Here is a 15,357-nt window from a genome sequence, read left to right as displayed (position 1 = left end):
ATGATGCTAGAGCCTTAAGACAAGTTAATTTATGTAAGGCTTCAAAATAGGCAATACTGTGGTGATCCTAGGGCTATGCCATACCACCCACCCTAAATGACTTCAGGCAAACGGATTCCAAAGTGCCAGTTCCAAAAGTGGCATGTGGGGAGACCCGCTGTGGAGATAGGTCTGTAGCCTGGACTGGAGGCAATGATAATGCTAAATGTACTTTTTAGTGAAACAATATTAAGAAAAAAGGAAAACCAAAGCTGAGTTGATTCAGGACAGGGAGGAGGCAGAAAGGTAAGGAGCCAGAGAGCTCTCAAGGAAATATTGGTCTCGATCAGATAGGCTGATAATGCCCAGACAGACTTACAAAGCAAGGCTGAGGGCTAGTCTCTAAAGTCTGTACGGAGAAATTACACAAAATACTATGATTTTATTAGCAACCACGGATATATCATCTTTCACATCATTTTACACTTAAGCTCCTTCACACAGAAGGTGGACTAATTCTACAGAAATATCAATAATGCATTTACATAAGTAACACATTCCTGAAAAAGAGATTAAGTTAAAATGCACTACATAATAGTGTGACAGAGAAGGTGCAGCTGGCAATTGAATACGTGAACACAATGCTGAATCAGTAGTATTTGGAGCCCGCCGAGTTTTCCAAAAAGTTAATGGTATTTTTTCCCATCTTTGGTCAGTCCTGGAGCAGTACCCACCACAAGCAGATGAACAAACGTGAACTAAAAAGGCTAAAATACTGAAGACCAAATAGGACCACTCTACAGCCAGTTTTACAATGAAATACTCAACCCTCCTGCCTGTAAACAGTGATCTGCTGTAATACCTAATCCCCCATCCTAGTACCTGTAGTGGGAATGGACTGGAAGAATACACTTTAGCCATTATCTGAGGGAGAGGTGCAAGATCAGACCTCCTTCATCATCCTGTCTCCAAGACAAGTGGTGCTTGGTGAACCACACCCAGGGGGAGTTGCTGCTGGTTACCAGCGTGTGTTCCCTACATTTGTCAGGAGTCTCTGAAGCAGTAGATCTCTAATACATTTACTTCTAAAAAAAACTTATCAGTGTCTTATTGGAAGGTGTGTAGAGGAAAGTCTACTTGCCAGAGGACATATTCCCAGACATTGGTTCTCCTTCCTTATAAACAGCTCTGCTCCAAGACAACAAAAGAACCATTGTCTGTGCTGTGAGAAGAGGACTACCAGGTCAGGGTCAGGTTTCAGTTCTTAGCTTTACAAAAAGGACTTATATTAAAATCAACTTGAGGTTAACTTCCTCAGAAATATTGTTTCTCACACAGTCTCATTCCTAGTTTAGAGGCAGTTCCGCCTTCCCTGGGTCAGGAAGAAAGAAGAATTAGTATTCTTAAAGAGAAATTTAAACTCTGGCCCTAGGGTTCTCAGACCTCCTTCAAGTAAAAATGGCTCCCAACTTGACTAACAGGAACCTCAAGTTGAATGTCTTCCAGGACCAGTAACTCATGTTGTCACTTACTGCCATAAAGAGAATAGTTAGAGCAACCTGAGCTTTCTAACAATCAGACATGGTACAATGAGCTGGTGCATAACTGTGTGTCATGCCAGATATCTTTTATACAGGCCCAAACACATGTGCCCATATGTGCACTGTGGTCACAAACCTGGGCAGAACCTTTTTAGTAAGTGGGTCTCCTGCATATCTTTCTGAGGTGCTAAGTTGCAGTCATTTGGCTGGCCACTGAAGCAGAGTCAGGGAGCATTTTTAACTCCTCCCCCATCCTAGAAGACTAACACATTTATCTCTACTGAGGCAGTGGTCTAGGGCCAGGGCATTCAAATCAAAAGGCATCTTTGATGTTCTTGAGCTGGCGCACAGCCAGGTCTACAGGGAGGCTGAACTTGAGGCTGCTGAGGCGACTGAGCAGGTTGAGGGCACTCTCAAAGCCTGTGTGTGCCATGTAGCTCCAGGGCTGGTAGTGGGGCTCGATGAGCGACCCCGACTTGCAGATGAGGTTCACCCAGGACACCAGACGCTGCTCATTCAGTGCCATGCACACCAAGGCCTTTAGCTCTGAGTCTGCGCTGCGCTTAAAAGGGTCGTGCTCCGTCAGCACCATGTGGATGGCTGTCAGTAGGCTCTGTTTGGGGGTTACAACAGTACCCCCCATCATAGGCAGAGCAAAGGACTGGGAGAGCTTCCGGGCTGGAGATTCCACATAAGCACGGCCATTCTTAGCATGGTAGTACTTTACAAAGAGCTCCCAGGGGTGCATGGCCTCAGGGGCCGAGGAGAAGGCTGGTAGCAAACAAGCAATGGGGGCCATGACAAGGCTCATGCCTGGAGAGGAGGCGTATAGCCCATGGGCCAGCAGGTCTCTGACGGCCACTGTCAGCTCCTTCCGCACAGCCATGGTCAGCTCATCCTTGCCTCTCAGAGACAGGTCCTGGAGGTTGGCAGAGGTGACAACATGGTCATGTGGCTGATGCCTCAAGGCTAGCTGTTTCACTCGGTCTACTGATACCTCCAGCCGCTTTAGTAAGGGACAGTAGTCCCTGTCAGCCTGGCCCCTCGGCCACAGGGTTTGTGGAATGTGGCCCGTGGCACAACCGAACTGGCTAACAGCAAAGATCTGGAGCACGGCCAGTGCTCGCCGCATCAGATGCAGCCCCCTCTCCTGAGCCCTCTTCACATCTTCTGGCTTCGCTGTTTAAAAAAAGGACAATGACTTATCAGCGAGAGGTCATATCGCACAGAGGCACATCCAACAAGTCACAGCTGAGATCAAGTCTTGCTTCTGAACTATAGTACAAGCTCATACACCCAAGAGCCTAGGGTGTAGCTAGATTTACCCTTTCTTTTTTTTATTGTTAATAAACCACTTTATTGGGATATAATTCATATACCATATAATACATCCATTTAAAATGTATAATTCCTTTTTTTTTTTTTTGTATATTCAGTGTTGTGCAACCATCATCACAATAACTTTTAGGATATTTTCATCACCCCAAAAAGAAACCCCGTACTACTAGCAGTCCTCCTCATTTCACACCCACCCCCCTAATCCTAAAAAAAAAAATAATCCTAGGCAACCATTAATCTACTTTCTGTCTCTATGCTGTGCCTGTTCTGGAAGCTGTACTTACCTCTGCCATTTCCTGGAGGCAGTCTGCTGCTGCCTGTTCTGGTGTAGCCACTTCCTGTCTTCCCACTGGCCTTGCACTCACAGTGCCCAGCACCTGTCTGCAAGGGGCTTCCCACTTCATCTGTGATGAGAAGTTACAAAGACAAGACACTTATTAGCCCTTTATGGCAGATTTTTCAAGGAAAAATAAGACTTACTAGTGCCTACCACATGACAAGAATTTTACAAATATTATCTCATTTAATGGCCTATAACACTGACTAGCTCAATAAATATTTGCTGAGTGAATAAAGAATGAATCACTGCTTTATGGATGAGAAGAGCAAGACTGATCAGCTCAGTAACCTGTCCAAGGACATGAAGCCAGTAAGTGGCAGAGCTGGGATTTCAACTCTGCTTGCTTCTAAAACCCATGTTTTTTCTACTCTACCATACTGGTTCCCTTACTAAGTAATCGAACCTCTTAACCAGTACATCAAGAACCAGCACCTTTAGGTATTAGTACTCAAAATTAGCGTAATTTATTATTATGTCCACCCTTCTCTCCCTGCCCCCTCTTCTGACCTTGGATGAAGCTGATGAACATCTCGAGGTCTCGGATCTGAGTTTTCAACTGTTCAACCAACTGTTCTTTCACCCGGGCTGGGTTAACGATCTGAGCCACAGCCGCATCCACACGCTGACGGAGCTCTTCAGTGGATAGTGAGCTAATGTCCTCATTCAGGTTCATGTCCAGTTTCCTTATTAACTCATCTATGATCACCTATGAGACCACATGCAATGAGCATTTTTCAGGGAGAGCGTTAGGGAGAAGAAGGAAAGTGGTAACTAGTAGGCCTTCGACCCTGAAATAGAAATCAAAGACACACACAACTCCCAATATGTGATAGAAAATGGTGCTACTGCTAATCAGGCTGAGGGCTCAGATTCTCCACTTCTCTTACAGTAACAAGAACCTTTTGTTCCTCTTGGAAAGAAATGATTCCTCTCACCCGCTGCAAATTTTCTACCAGGCCAGTCAGTTTTCACTCAGGAGAACAACAGTGTGAATATTTAGGCTATAAGAGAATACTGATTTCTCTTAGTTTCTAGTTCTTCTCATTCTTTCTCACCCCATTTTAGTCAACTAAAGAAAAATCTCCACATAATGACACGGTACATTACAGCCAAAAAATAATACACTAGTGACATTATTAGAACCAATTTGAACCTTGGTAATGTTAATTCCAGCCCAGCCAGGAAAACAGCCATATCACAGGCTTAAATATAACATGTAGGGGAAGCTGTAGCTGTATCTTTTCTAACAGATTTGCTAGTCTACCCACATCCTGCTTAAGTAAATACAGTATTAAAGTCAGTCTGGATTCCTCGCATATTTATCAACTGATGGTGGGCAGCAGTGCCCAAACAGAGCTGTTTCAATTACCAAGTGAAAGAAATTATTGTTATTATTATACTATTACTACTACTATTATTAATAATGGCCATCAAAAAGGAAGAGCTCAATCATTCTATTACAAAGTTCTGGAACCTGAGCTTTCCATGCGTGACTAAAGAACGGTCCCGTGTAATATAACATTTCCCTTTGATTTGTGCTGTTTCGGGGATTCTTGGTAAGGCCCAGTGAGAGGGAGCTAGGAGAGGATGTCCTGAGAATACTGGAAGCGACAAGTTAACCTTAGGCAGTGGTGGAGGCGCCTCTGAGGTCTGCTCACCCGCTGTCTTTCCAAGACCATGGACTGCGGCAGGGAGTCATAGCTGCCCTCTTGGTAAGCAAAAGTTTCCAGGTCATCTAGCTGGGTCTTGAGCTGCAGTATCAGCTCCCTCTGCTTCTCCCTTTGGGTTTCCAGACGCTCCCGTTTCTCCTGCTCACTCTAAGATAAGAAAAACACTTAGGTCTATTTTCAGGGTATATTAAGAATCCTGTCAAGCCAATAATGACGAGTAAAATATAAAAATGTTTCCAGATAATCCAAATGAAATACACAATTTATAAGGCATGTTCAAAAATAAGAATAATTATTTCATCCTGGGCAATTTATTAAATGTGTTTCTGTTAAGAAAGTATCTGTCCCTCCTTAAAAATAGGATACGAATATAATGGGGCCTTCTGTTAAGACTCTTTTTCTCTGAGGTCTACTTAGTGTTAAGATAATTCATCTTAGCCAAGACAGCCTCCTAGGAATTAAACCTGCCATCCTCCCCAGCCAATTATCACAGCAGGACTCCTGAGTACTTTGTGTCATCAAAGTTTGCAATAGACTCTGCAGATAAGAGAAAGACTTCATAACTACAGCCAGTTTTCTTAGGGTTCAAAGCCCTTCCACAGGTTCTCAAGGCACTGAGAAAAATCCAGAAGCCAAGTAAAGGGAGTGAGAAGGCAACAATGTTTAAAAAAAAGGTCTGATAGTCACCAGGTAGTGTATGCATTCAAATTATTCAAACTCTTCAGGGTGGTAAAGTTTTGCCAGTGTATTCTCAAGCACTGGCTCTTCCTTGCCTTTCTTGAGTATCAAAAACAAAACGAAGCAAAACCAGTGAATTATTTGTAGGTCTAAGGCTGCTGTTTGGGACCCTAGTGGTGCAGTGGCTGAAAGCTTGGCTGCTAACCAAAAAGGCTGACAGTTCAAATCCACCAGTCACTTCTTGGAAACCCAATGGGGCAGTTCTACTTTGTCCTATAGGGTCCCTATGAGTTGGAATCAACTCGACGGCAACGGGTTTGGTTTCTAAGACTGCCGTTTAACTAGAAGCCTGTAAATCTATAGGATATTAAATATAGTCTTAAAATGGTACTTACCAAACCCTCCAGGAGTAAGGCAAGAGAGAGAACAAATGAAAAACAACAAATAAGCTCTTCGTTCCAGCTATTTTAAAAGCAATCCTCTCGCTTTCGGTTTGCTCAGCATAAAAAGAAGTCTTTTCTGAAGATACTCCCTCTGTATTCCTTTGTACATATTGTTGCTTTTTCTTAAAATCCCACCTCTCCATCTGACCTTCAGAAGGCCTAGTTATCCTTTAAGAGAAGGTTTCCCTGGTTTCTGCAGGCAGAACCAATCATTTCTTCCTCTGCAATCTGTACACATTTCTCTAGCTCATTATCACACTGTAATTATTTGTTTAGGATTTTATGTCCCCTAGTCTATGAACTCCTTAAGGGCAAGGATATTGATTTTGTAGCCTCAATGGCCAGCATAATGCCCGGCATAGAGTAAGCTCTTAATAGACATTTGTTGTACGTTACTGAACCGAATTAGGAACAGAATGACAAATTTCAAACAATGAACCCTCACTGGAAGAAGTTATCTAACCAGCCCCAGGAGAACTAGGTAAATTTTCTTTGTTTTTGTTTTCATTGTATACCAGCTTCGTGAAGCTATGGAAGAAAGAAACCAGTCATAAACTCCGATGCTGTTTTCAGGACCATGTCTGCTGAATTCTGCCACTTGCCATGCTAGGTACAGTATGCTATTTGTTAGTGTGGGCAAACACGTTTTTAGTAGAGAGCAATAAGCTCTGGTGCAAGGCAGGAAATAATAGAAATAATTTCTAGTATAAAGTGAGATAAGAGAAAATACTGGGTTTTTTAAAAAATCTGGAACTGGTAAGAAGTAAATCATTCAGTGTAAAGATGTGTCCCACTTTGGCACCACCTGTTCATGGGTCATTGTATGCACAAGAGGTGCTTCTTAGGTGGGCCAAGTGCTACACTTTTTTTGTACATTGTTTCTGAAAGTGAAAATGAATACCAGCAAAAGGAGAGCGCATTTGTTGCTCACTCCTGAAGAAGGCCTGGCCACACTAATTCCTCCTATTCCTTAAATGTCTGGCAACTTGAGGTGGTGGTCCTTGTGCACGGAGTTGTGGGAAGGTGGAGAGAAGGGTGGAATAGTAAACACAGGATTGCACTGGAAATATTTCAGATTAAAATAAATAAGTTGGTATCTGCTATTGGTAAGTATTCTTGGCTAAAACCAATTTAAGTAGGAAGAAGGCCACATGTGGGCTGTAATTTGAATAAAAAAGTGGAGGAAAGGAGGTGTCTCTTCAACACCTCAACCAACCTATTTGTGCACTTTCAGGGAGTCAAAACCTGTAAAGAAACTTTCCCTTGGTATAGTATACATAGAGTCTCATTACTTCCCAGTGTCACTAACAAAATCGATCTTGTTGTTCCCAGTAAAACTTCATTTAGAACACCTAGTCTATGTGTGTGTGTGTTAAAAACAACAACATTAGGAAATTCATATAAACAGGAGTTGTGTTTCTTTCAATTACTAAGAGATCTTGCTCTCACCCAAACGAGATTCTGAAGAATAAAGATTTTCTCTAGGTTCCAGGAAAGCACGGACAGGAAGTTCCATGGATTCCAACTCACCAGCTTTTCACATTCAAGGGCAATTTTCCCAATTTCCAGGGCTGGAGTACTCTATCAGCGAATGTGTCCAGGACTCAGGGACTTTATGAGGTGAAGGCAAGGTGAGTGGGAGCAGTACTGCTTCTGCTGCTCTGTTGCCCTTTCAATATTCCGTTTGCTCTCCACTCTCCCACTCCTCACGTCATCACACACCGGCATCTCTCCCTTCCACACCCTCCAACAGCCCGCGCACATCCGTCTCCAGCCTCCTCGTTTCCAGCACGCATACTCATTCACCACCGCCCACCCAACTCCCCCTATTTCAATATCCCCCAGGGCCAGGCCCCAGCTGCTCACCTGGTCCTCGCCCCACAACCGTGGTCGGTCCCCTGGCAGCCCGTCCCCCTCGTCGCTGGCAGGGTCCTCAGGGTCCCCGTAACCCAGGACGTGAGGGCAGCCACGGAAGGCGAAGTCCTCGAGTTCGCGCAAGAGGCGTTGCTGCTCCGCCGGCGCCCCGCGCACCACCTGGCGCAGGCGGAACTGCACCTGTGCGAAGTGCGAGGACAGTGCGAGCAGTGCCGAGTCCAGCCGCCGCCGCTCGGCCCGCAGCCGCCGCAGCGTCCGGTCCGGCGAGCCTGACGGGGAAGCCGGGGCCACGCCGGGCTCCTCGGCCGATGCCTCTTCCGAAAACGCAGCTGCCCCGGGCCCGGCCTCCGCCACTGCCCCCACCGGAGCCCAGCGCACCGTCTCGCAAGGTGACAGCGACTCCTCTTCCTCCTCCTCTTCGTCCTTCGCCTTTGGCTCAACAGCCACCACCACGGTTACCGGGTCTGCAGCCGTTTCGACAGCCGCCATCTTCCCGGAAACGCCGCCGCACGTCAGCCGCGCCCCCTGCTGCCATGGCAACGGCACTCTGGCTAGTTGACTGGAGAGTGCGGGTGGGCGGGCTTTCAGTTCAGCTGTCATCAAGGGCAGGCCTCCCGCAGGGATTTTACTGGGTCCAATAATTTTTTTCATTGAGTGCCTATTGTGAATCAGGCACTGAGTGTGCCAAGTATTGGAGAAACATGTGAATAAGACTGAGGAGAAGTCCTCATTGAGGCCTACTTCCTTGAGGTCATTCCATATGTATACCGTCTAATTTAGCTCCCGCCATGACCCTAGGGAGGAATCATCTTTCTCTCTTCCGTATTTTTCTGGAGACCCCACAGCTGTGAAGGACTGTAGGAATTACGCTCTCCCAGAGTCTCTCCGAAATACTGATCTCTTGGCTGTCGGGCCACGCTCCCCCTCCCTCCTACCTTACCCCCTACCATATAAGGATAGGCAGCTGCTGGGGGCGTCCCCGGGATCTAAAGATAGCGGCCCCTGCCTAGGACTCCAAACCCTACTGGGCAGCGGGAGGCACCATGGCAAGGTGAGTGTCTCCAGCCGCGAAACTCCCCCTGGCCTTTCCCCCTGGAGATTCCCTGCCCCGAATCTTCTCCTGGGCGCTCCAGGTTCTGCGAGGTCCCATGGGAGTTCCAGGACCCCAGGTCTCCGTAAGTGCAGGATGAGGGGAAGTGTTACTTGAATGTTCCCCCTAACTCCGTACTTCTCCACCTTCCTAGTCCTACACTTTCGATTCTTCCCCGGTTTCACTCTCACCACACACACCCACTCCGGTCACTCCCCAGGGACTCCCTAGACCTGTCTGTCTCATTTGGCTCCACTTTGACAGAACTGGCATCGAACGTGCCTATATTTTCCCCTCCACCGCCTTTTCCAAATGCCCTCAGTCTTACCTCTCTCACCCCTATGAAGCCCCATCTCCACTCCTATCCAGGCAGCATGCCCGGACCCTGTGGTATGACAGGCCTAAGTATGTGTTCATGGAGTTTTGCGTTGAGGACAACACCGATGCCCATGTGCTCATCGAGGACCACCGCATTGTGTTCAGGTAACCGCTCTCGCCTCCATAAGGCCAGGATGCCCAAGAACCTTTCCTTTCCCCTAACGCCTTCAGCCCACCCTCAGCCCTCAGCCTCCTGTGTTTCCTCAGCCACATTGTCTCCTTAGCTGCAAGAATGCCGATGGAGTGGAGTTGTACAACGAGATAGAGTTCTATGCCAAGGTGAACTCTAAGGTAAGGATGGGGTGGGACGGTAGGTCTGGATGAAAGGTTCCCCAGGGAAACTTAGAGATTCGTTCTAAACCTCAGCCCCTAAGAATGAGGTGCTCTATCTGGCAGGACTCCCGGGATAAGCGCTCTAGCCGCTCCGTTACTTGTTTTGTAAGGAAGTGGAAGGAGAATGTGGCCTGGCCCCGGCTTACAAAGGAGGATATCAAGGTGGGTGTGTGGGGAGCTGCCTGCTCCTTCCCCTGTGCTGTCTATCCATGTTCCTGGGTACCCAAGCTTGGTTAAGAGCTACAGCAGGCTACTGCTGCTAACCAAAAAGGTCAGCAGTTTGAACACACCAGCCACTCCTTGGAAACACAGTGGGGCAGTTCTACTCTGTCCTACAGGGTTGCTATGAGTTGGACTCAACTGCAAGAGGAACTTAGATCAGGAAATTACCCTTGCCTCCCTTCCCACCAATGTTTAATCGTTCACGGAGCTCTGCCAATTTGACCTCCTCAATATTCTTTATACATACATATAATTTCATTTTTGTTGTTGAGAATACACACAACAAAACATACATGAATTCAACAGTTTCTACATGTACAATTCAGTGACATTGATTAGATTCTTTCAATTGTGCAACCATTCTCACCTTCCCTTTAAGAGTTGTTCCTCTTCCATTAACATAAACTCACTGCTACTCAAGATTCCTACCTAATCTTTAGAGTTGCTGCTGTCAATTTGATCCCATACCCCAAAAAAGCCAGTGCCGTGGAGTCGATTCTGACTCATAGCGACCCTATAGTACAGAGAAGAACTGCCCTGTAGAGTTTCCAAGGAGCATCTGGTGGATTTGAACTGCTGACCCTTTGGATAGCAGCCGTAGCACTTAACCACTACGCCACCTGGGTTTGCCATATAGGGATCCCATATGTGATCCCATATAGATATATATTAAAAGCATACATTCTTTACTAGCTCAGCTAAACCATTGTTTGGTTTTAAGAAGATTTCAAGGGATTTTTTTTGTTTAAGGTTTAAAGATTATCTCAGGGCAATAGTTTTAGGGGTTCATCCAGCTTCCATGGCTCCCGAAAATCTGGATTCTATAAGAATTTGAAATTCTGTTCTGCGTTTTCTCCCTTTTGATCAGGATTCTTCTATAGTGACCTCCTCAATACTCTTGAATCCATTACTAGGTCTCTTCCTAGTTCAGGTCTCATCCATCACTGGGTGGAGTATGCTGCATATTTTCAGCCCCACCCTCAACCCATCACCTGCTGTCCTCCAGTATGGTCTGTCTAAAACACACATTTGACTCTGTCGCTCTTCCACTTAAGACCCTCTAGTGGCTTCTTCTCCCCTAAAAGGTTGAAGACCTGCTGCCTATTGGCTAGATCTAGCTCACAAGCTTGTTTTAGCTGTCTTCACAATGTTAAAAATTGTTTTGATTGATTACTGACATTTAAAAATGTGGAGATTTCTCCTAAAAACCCAGGTCATCAGCTTTTCTTGAAAAGTGGGAGAATCCAGCCACACTAGTCTAAATTCCCAAATGCCTAGAGTTGGAGCTTTAAACGGGGCACATGTTCCACCTCACTTTATTGCTTTTCATTATCTTCCTGACTCTTTTAGGCATTTGAGCTTGTGATTTCCTGCCCTTAAATTCCAAGCCTCTTAGCATGGCACACAAGACCATGACCTAGCTATTCCTCCCTTCTGCAGCCTTATATCCAATTACTCTCTGCCTCCAACTTTACATTCCAGCCTCAGCAAACTGCCTGTAGCTCTTGCACGCACAGGCTGTTTCTCATCTATCTACTTTTGCTCACACTGTGCCTTCTTGCTGGAAAACCTCCATTACCACTCCCTTGGCCCAACTAGCCCAGTTCACCCTTCAAGGCCCTGTTCTTCTAAGAAGCCTAGGTTTCCATGACTCCATAATAGTCCCTACATAATTCCATCACCACACTTTCCCCATGGTATTATAATGATTTTTGTTTGTTTGTTTTATTGTGCTTTAGGTGAAAGTTTATAGCTCATGTTAATTTGTCATACAAAAATGTATACATGTATCATTGTGTGACATTAGTTGCAAACCCTACAATGTGACAGCATATTCCCTCTTTTCACCCCGGGTTTCCTGTGTCCATTTGACCAGCTCCTGTCCCTTCCTGCCTTCTCATCCTACCTCCAGACAGAAACTGCCCATTTGGTCTCATGTGTCTGCTTGAACCAAGAAGCACACTCTTCAGAAGTGTTATTTTATGTTTTATAGTCCAATCTAATCTTTGTCTGAAGAGTGGGCTTTGGTATTGGTTTTGGTTCTGGGTTAACAGAGTGTTCCAGGACCATGGCTTCAGGGTTTCCTCCAGTCTCAGTCAGACCATTAAGTCTGGTCTTCTCACATGAATTTGAGGTCTGCACCATAGTTTTCTCCCGCTCTGCCAGGGACTGTCTGCTATGTTCTCTGTCAGGTTGGTCACTGATGGTAGCTGGGCACCATCTAGGTCTTCTGGTCTCAGGCTGACGGAGTCTCTGGTTTATGTGGCTCTTTTGTCTTTTGGACCAATATTTCCTTTGTGTTTTTGGTGTTCTTTGTTCTCCTTTGCTCCAAGTGGGACTACTTGATGCATCTTAGATGGCTGCTTGCAAGCTTTAAAGACCCCAGATACTCCTCACCAAAGTGGGATGCAGAACGTATTCTTAATAAACTTTGTTATGCCAACTGACCTAGATGTCCCCTGAAACCATGGTCCCCAGCCCCCAGCCCCAGCTACTTCGTCCTTCAAAGTGGTTGTGTTCAGGAAACTTCTTAGCTTTTGGTTTAGTCCAGTTGTGCTGGCTTCCCCTGTATTGTGTGTTGCCCTTTCCTTCACCTAAAATGATTCTTGTCTACTATCTAGTTAGTGAATTTCTGGAATTACAATGATTTTTTAACATCTCCCTCCCCTACTTACTTCTTGAAGACTGGGACAATATGTTGAACCTTTTTATACTCCCAATGCCAAGGTCAGAGTCTGGTATATAGTATGTGTTCAATAAAAAAAAAAGTTCAATAGGTATCTGTTAAATGAATGAGTGGATAACTTCTTTTTTTGGCTAAGTGTAAGAACTTTGGAACACAAATCTTGAAGGATTTTTTCTGACTCCAAGGAATCCAGCTTGTCTGTCTCACTTGTTTGACTCCTATGATGCCGTATTATATAGTTGTAATATATGTTATCTCCCTACTTAATCTCTAAGCTCCTGGAAGGCAGAACTCCTGTGATTTTTTTTTTTTTAATCTCCTACAATGTTTAACATTGTGCTTGGCACTGAGGAGGTTCCTAGTAAATCTCCATGGATGAAAATGATGACATGGCAGCCTGGAGGGGGGCTGGCTAGTTGAAGGGGTGCTGTTGGGAGAAGTGTACCTCCATTGACTCTTTCTTCCCTCTTCCATGCACTTCTGCTGCTGCTGCCCTACCTTCAACTTTGCCTCCTCTTTTAGCCAGTGTGGCTGTCTGTGGACTTTGATAACTGGAGAGATTGGGAAGGGGATGAAGAGGTAGAGCTGGCTCATGTGGAACATTACGCGGAGGTAAGAGAGAGATAGCACCTGCTGCTTCTAGACTCTCTTGGTCATTCTCTTCGTCTTTCTACACGTTTTTGTGGGTGATTGTACCAGGGCCAGGCAGAAATATATAAGCTCCCTTGGCAAGCTCATTGGTGTTGATATTCTTTACATATTTTTGACTGTTCGTTTAGTAGAGGTGAGAGAAATGACTATTGTATTAGTAAAATTGTATAAACAGATTCGCTTACTATTCAGAGTAGAGGTTGTGTTCTTAAAACGTTTAGAAAAATCTTTTCCCACTTTTCTGTAACTCATGTTCTTGCTTCTGTTTTCTTTGTGTTAATTTTTCCTCCCTGAACCAGATAATTTTGTGGGAAGCTCAAAGTAAGCGGTATAAAATTGACATCATAGAGTAAATCACTGGTTCCCAATAAATAGCATCTTGCCATCTGTCATTTGGTTTCATAATTTCAACTAATATTTATTCAAGTCATAAAACACTAATAGACAGCAACCTGCACTAGTGAGGAGTGTGCTCTGTGTGTGTATTTAATTTTCCTTTTAAGAAGGGGATCAATTTACTTTTCCTCAATTAATTCCAGTGATGTTTTAGGGTTTTGAAGAAGGGGGCAGTTGCCCGGCTGGCCCGCCCTGGCTGGGAAGGTTTTCCTGTGGTCCATCAATATGCAAATTTCTCTTCCCTCACCCCTCTTCTCCCTTGTGACTACTATTCTCTTCCCGCCAGCTTTTGAAGAAGGTCAGCACAAAAGGACCTCCCCCTGCCATGGATGACCTGGACGTAAGTGAAGCCTGCCCTTCGGCCCTTCAGTTTCTTTTTAGCTCTTAAAAATAAGTGCCTATCCCAGCCCCTGGCACACAGTAGTTCTCAGTGTATGTTAGCTGAATCTGAATTTGCCACGGGATGTGGAGTGTTCCTCTCCAGGCTTTAGACAATCCCAGCAAGACCCTCCTCTTCTCTACCTCTCGTCTACTTCTCCGCCCTAAGGCACCAGTCCAAGGAGCAGAGGCATTAATCAAAATTGTGAAACTAAATTATGCGTGACGTAGTGCTATTTATTGAGTACCAGTGGTATATTTTTCAAAGTTTAAATCCTTCTACATTAGTCTATCAAAAAGTTGTGTGGTTTAGAAAATCACAAAAGAAAACTTTGAGAGCAAGGAGTGAGCAGTGTTTGTGAACACAAATGTTCACTGTAGAATTTGAGACTCTACAGATGCTTTGGTCTTTTTTTTCCCCAGGATGATTCTGACAGCACTGATGCAAAAGGTAATTAACTTTCTATGACAGCATAAAGTTGAAGAAGAGGCTGTGGCTATCTTCCAGTCATTTGGAAAAGCTAGGGCACGGGCCTTTGTCAGCTTTTTGGCTGTCCACCGGGGTCCTCTGGGATCTGTGAACTTTCTTAGAAGCTCTTCATTAAGGCTCCCCTTCATGTTTTATTTCTCTCTCCTAGGCACTTGACTACGGCTACTGCATCAGATGGTGGGACGGAGAAGGAGACTGGTGGGGCTCCAGACTTCTCAATGATTGGCTTGCAATCTCTGCGTTTGGGCCACTCTTCAGAGTGCTCTAGAGTATTTGAATATGTGTGTCTGTGTGGCAGCATGAAAGCCAAAGAAGCATATAATTATAATAAATCTCTAGGAATTGTTCTGTCTCTTTCCTTCTTGTACTTCTTCCTCCTGGAGTCAAGCTATTACCAGAATAAGGTTCTTGCCTCTCACTGGTCAAGAATGAGCAGGTAAGGCTCGTAGTTTTCCACACAAGCAAAGCTTTATTGAAGAGGCTTGCAAGCGAAGATGAGGAGGGCCTAGAGCAACACTTACCCTCATCTCGCAGAACAAAAGATAGGCTCTAGATTTTAGAAGTTCTTGGGCAGGAAAAGATTCATGTTTATTCATAGGCACAGGTGGGATATGTTAACTAAGCAGCAGCTTTCCACGATGGCTTCTGTCCTGGAGGCCTCTGGGATTCATAGCAGGACTTATTATGGGGTGTTGCGCCTGCGCAGTCTCTCGCTCCCTGGGTTGAATTCCCTAGCCGGGGTTGCGCCCCTCACTGCCCCTGGTGGAAGGTCACACAGCAGTCACAGGTGGATGTTCTGTGCATGTCCCTGGGCCAGGTTTTCTCCAGCTGCTTCTGAAAGGCAGTTTTAAAGATGTATGGGGGCTATT

The 15,357-nt window shown here is 45.3% G+C and overlaps 2 protein-coding genes across 3 annotated transcripts; one reads left to right on the top strand and one right to left on the bottom strand.

Moving 5' to 3' along the window:
• Nucleotides 1-423: 423 nt before the first annotated feature.
• RUNDC1 (RUN domain containing 1) lies at nt 424-8,391 on the bottom strand. Its single transcript, XM_049860931.1, has 5 exons — nt 7,856-8,391; nt 4,857-5,015; nt 3,706-3,904; nt 3,143-3,262; nt 424-2,699 (listed from the first exon to the last, which is right to left on the bottom strand). Exons 1-5 carry the CDS (start codon nt 8,351-8,353, stop codon nt 1,834-1,836), a joined length of 1,842 nt encoding a protein of 613 aa, XP_049716888.1. The 5' UTR covers nt 8,354-8,391; the 3' UTR covers nt 424-1,833.
• A 181-nt stretch (nt 8,392-8,572) lies between these two features.
• PTGES3L (prostaglandin E synthase 3 like) lies at nt 8,573-14,757 on the top strand. 2 transcript variants are annotated; one of them, XM_049860988.1, is made up of 8 exons: nt 8,573-8,915; nt 9,324-9,437; nt 9,557-9,623; nt 9,729-9,827; nt 13,096-13,185; nt 13,907-13,960; nt 14,422-14,449; nt 14,637-14,724. In XM_049860988.1, exons 1-8 carry the CDS (start codon nt 8,908-8,910, stop codon nt 14,642-14,644), a joined length of 468 nt encoding a protein of 155 aa, XP_049716945.1. In that variant the 5' UTR covers nt 8,573-8,907; the 3' UTR covers nt 14,645-14,724. The 2 variants fall into 2 exon arrangements, with proteins under 2 accessions (XP_049716945.1, XP_049716944.1); XM_049860987.1 differs by lacking the exon at nt 14,422-14,449 and having other exon boundaries at nt 14,637-14,757.
• Nucleotides 14,758-15,357: the final 600 nt, after the last annotated feature.

This window comes from Elephas maximus, chromosome 19 (assembly GCF_024166365.1).
Source record: "Elephas maximus indicus isolate mEleMax1 chromosome 19, mEleMax1 primary haplotype, whole genome shotgun sequence".
Classification (NCBI taxonomy): domain Eukaryota; kingdom Metazoa; phylum Chordata; class Mammalia; order Proboscidea; family Elephantidae; genus Elephas; species Elephas maximus.
This window is presented reverse-complemented; position numbering and strand designations above follow the sequence as displayed.

What these genes read in the sequence shown, in the direction of transcription:
- RUNDC1 (XM_049860931.1), bottom strand. Translation starts at nt 8,353, where the DNA reads ATGGCGGCTGTCGAAACGGCTGCAGACCCGGTAACCGTGGTGGTGGCT. An exon ending in TGGTCTTGGAAAGACAGCGG is followed by an intron (nt 3,905 to 4,856) that starts GTGAGCAGACCT and finishes GTGGTCTCATAG; the next exon opens with GTGATCATAGATGAGTTAAT. An exon ending in GTTCATCAGCTTCATCCAAG is followed by an intron (nt 3,263 to 3,705) that starts GTCAGAAGAGGG and finishes TTCTCATCACAG; the next exon opens with ATGAAGTGGGAAGCCCCTTG.
- PTGES3L (XM_049860987.1), top strand. An exon ending in ATGCCAAGGTGAACTCTAAG is followed by an intron (nt 9,624 to 9,728) that starts GTAAGGATGGGG and finishes TCTATCTGGCAG; the next exon opens with GACTCCCGGGATAAGCGCTC. An exon ending in TTACAAAGGAGGATATCAAG is followed by an intron (nt 9,828 to 13,095) that starts GTGGGTGTGTGG and finishes CTCCTCTTTTAG; the next exon opens with CCAGTGTGGCTGTCTGTGGA.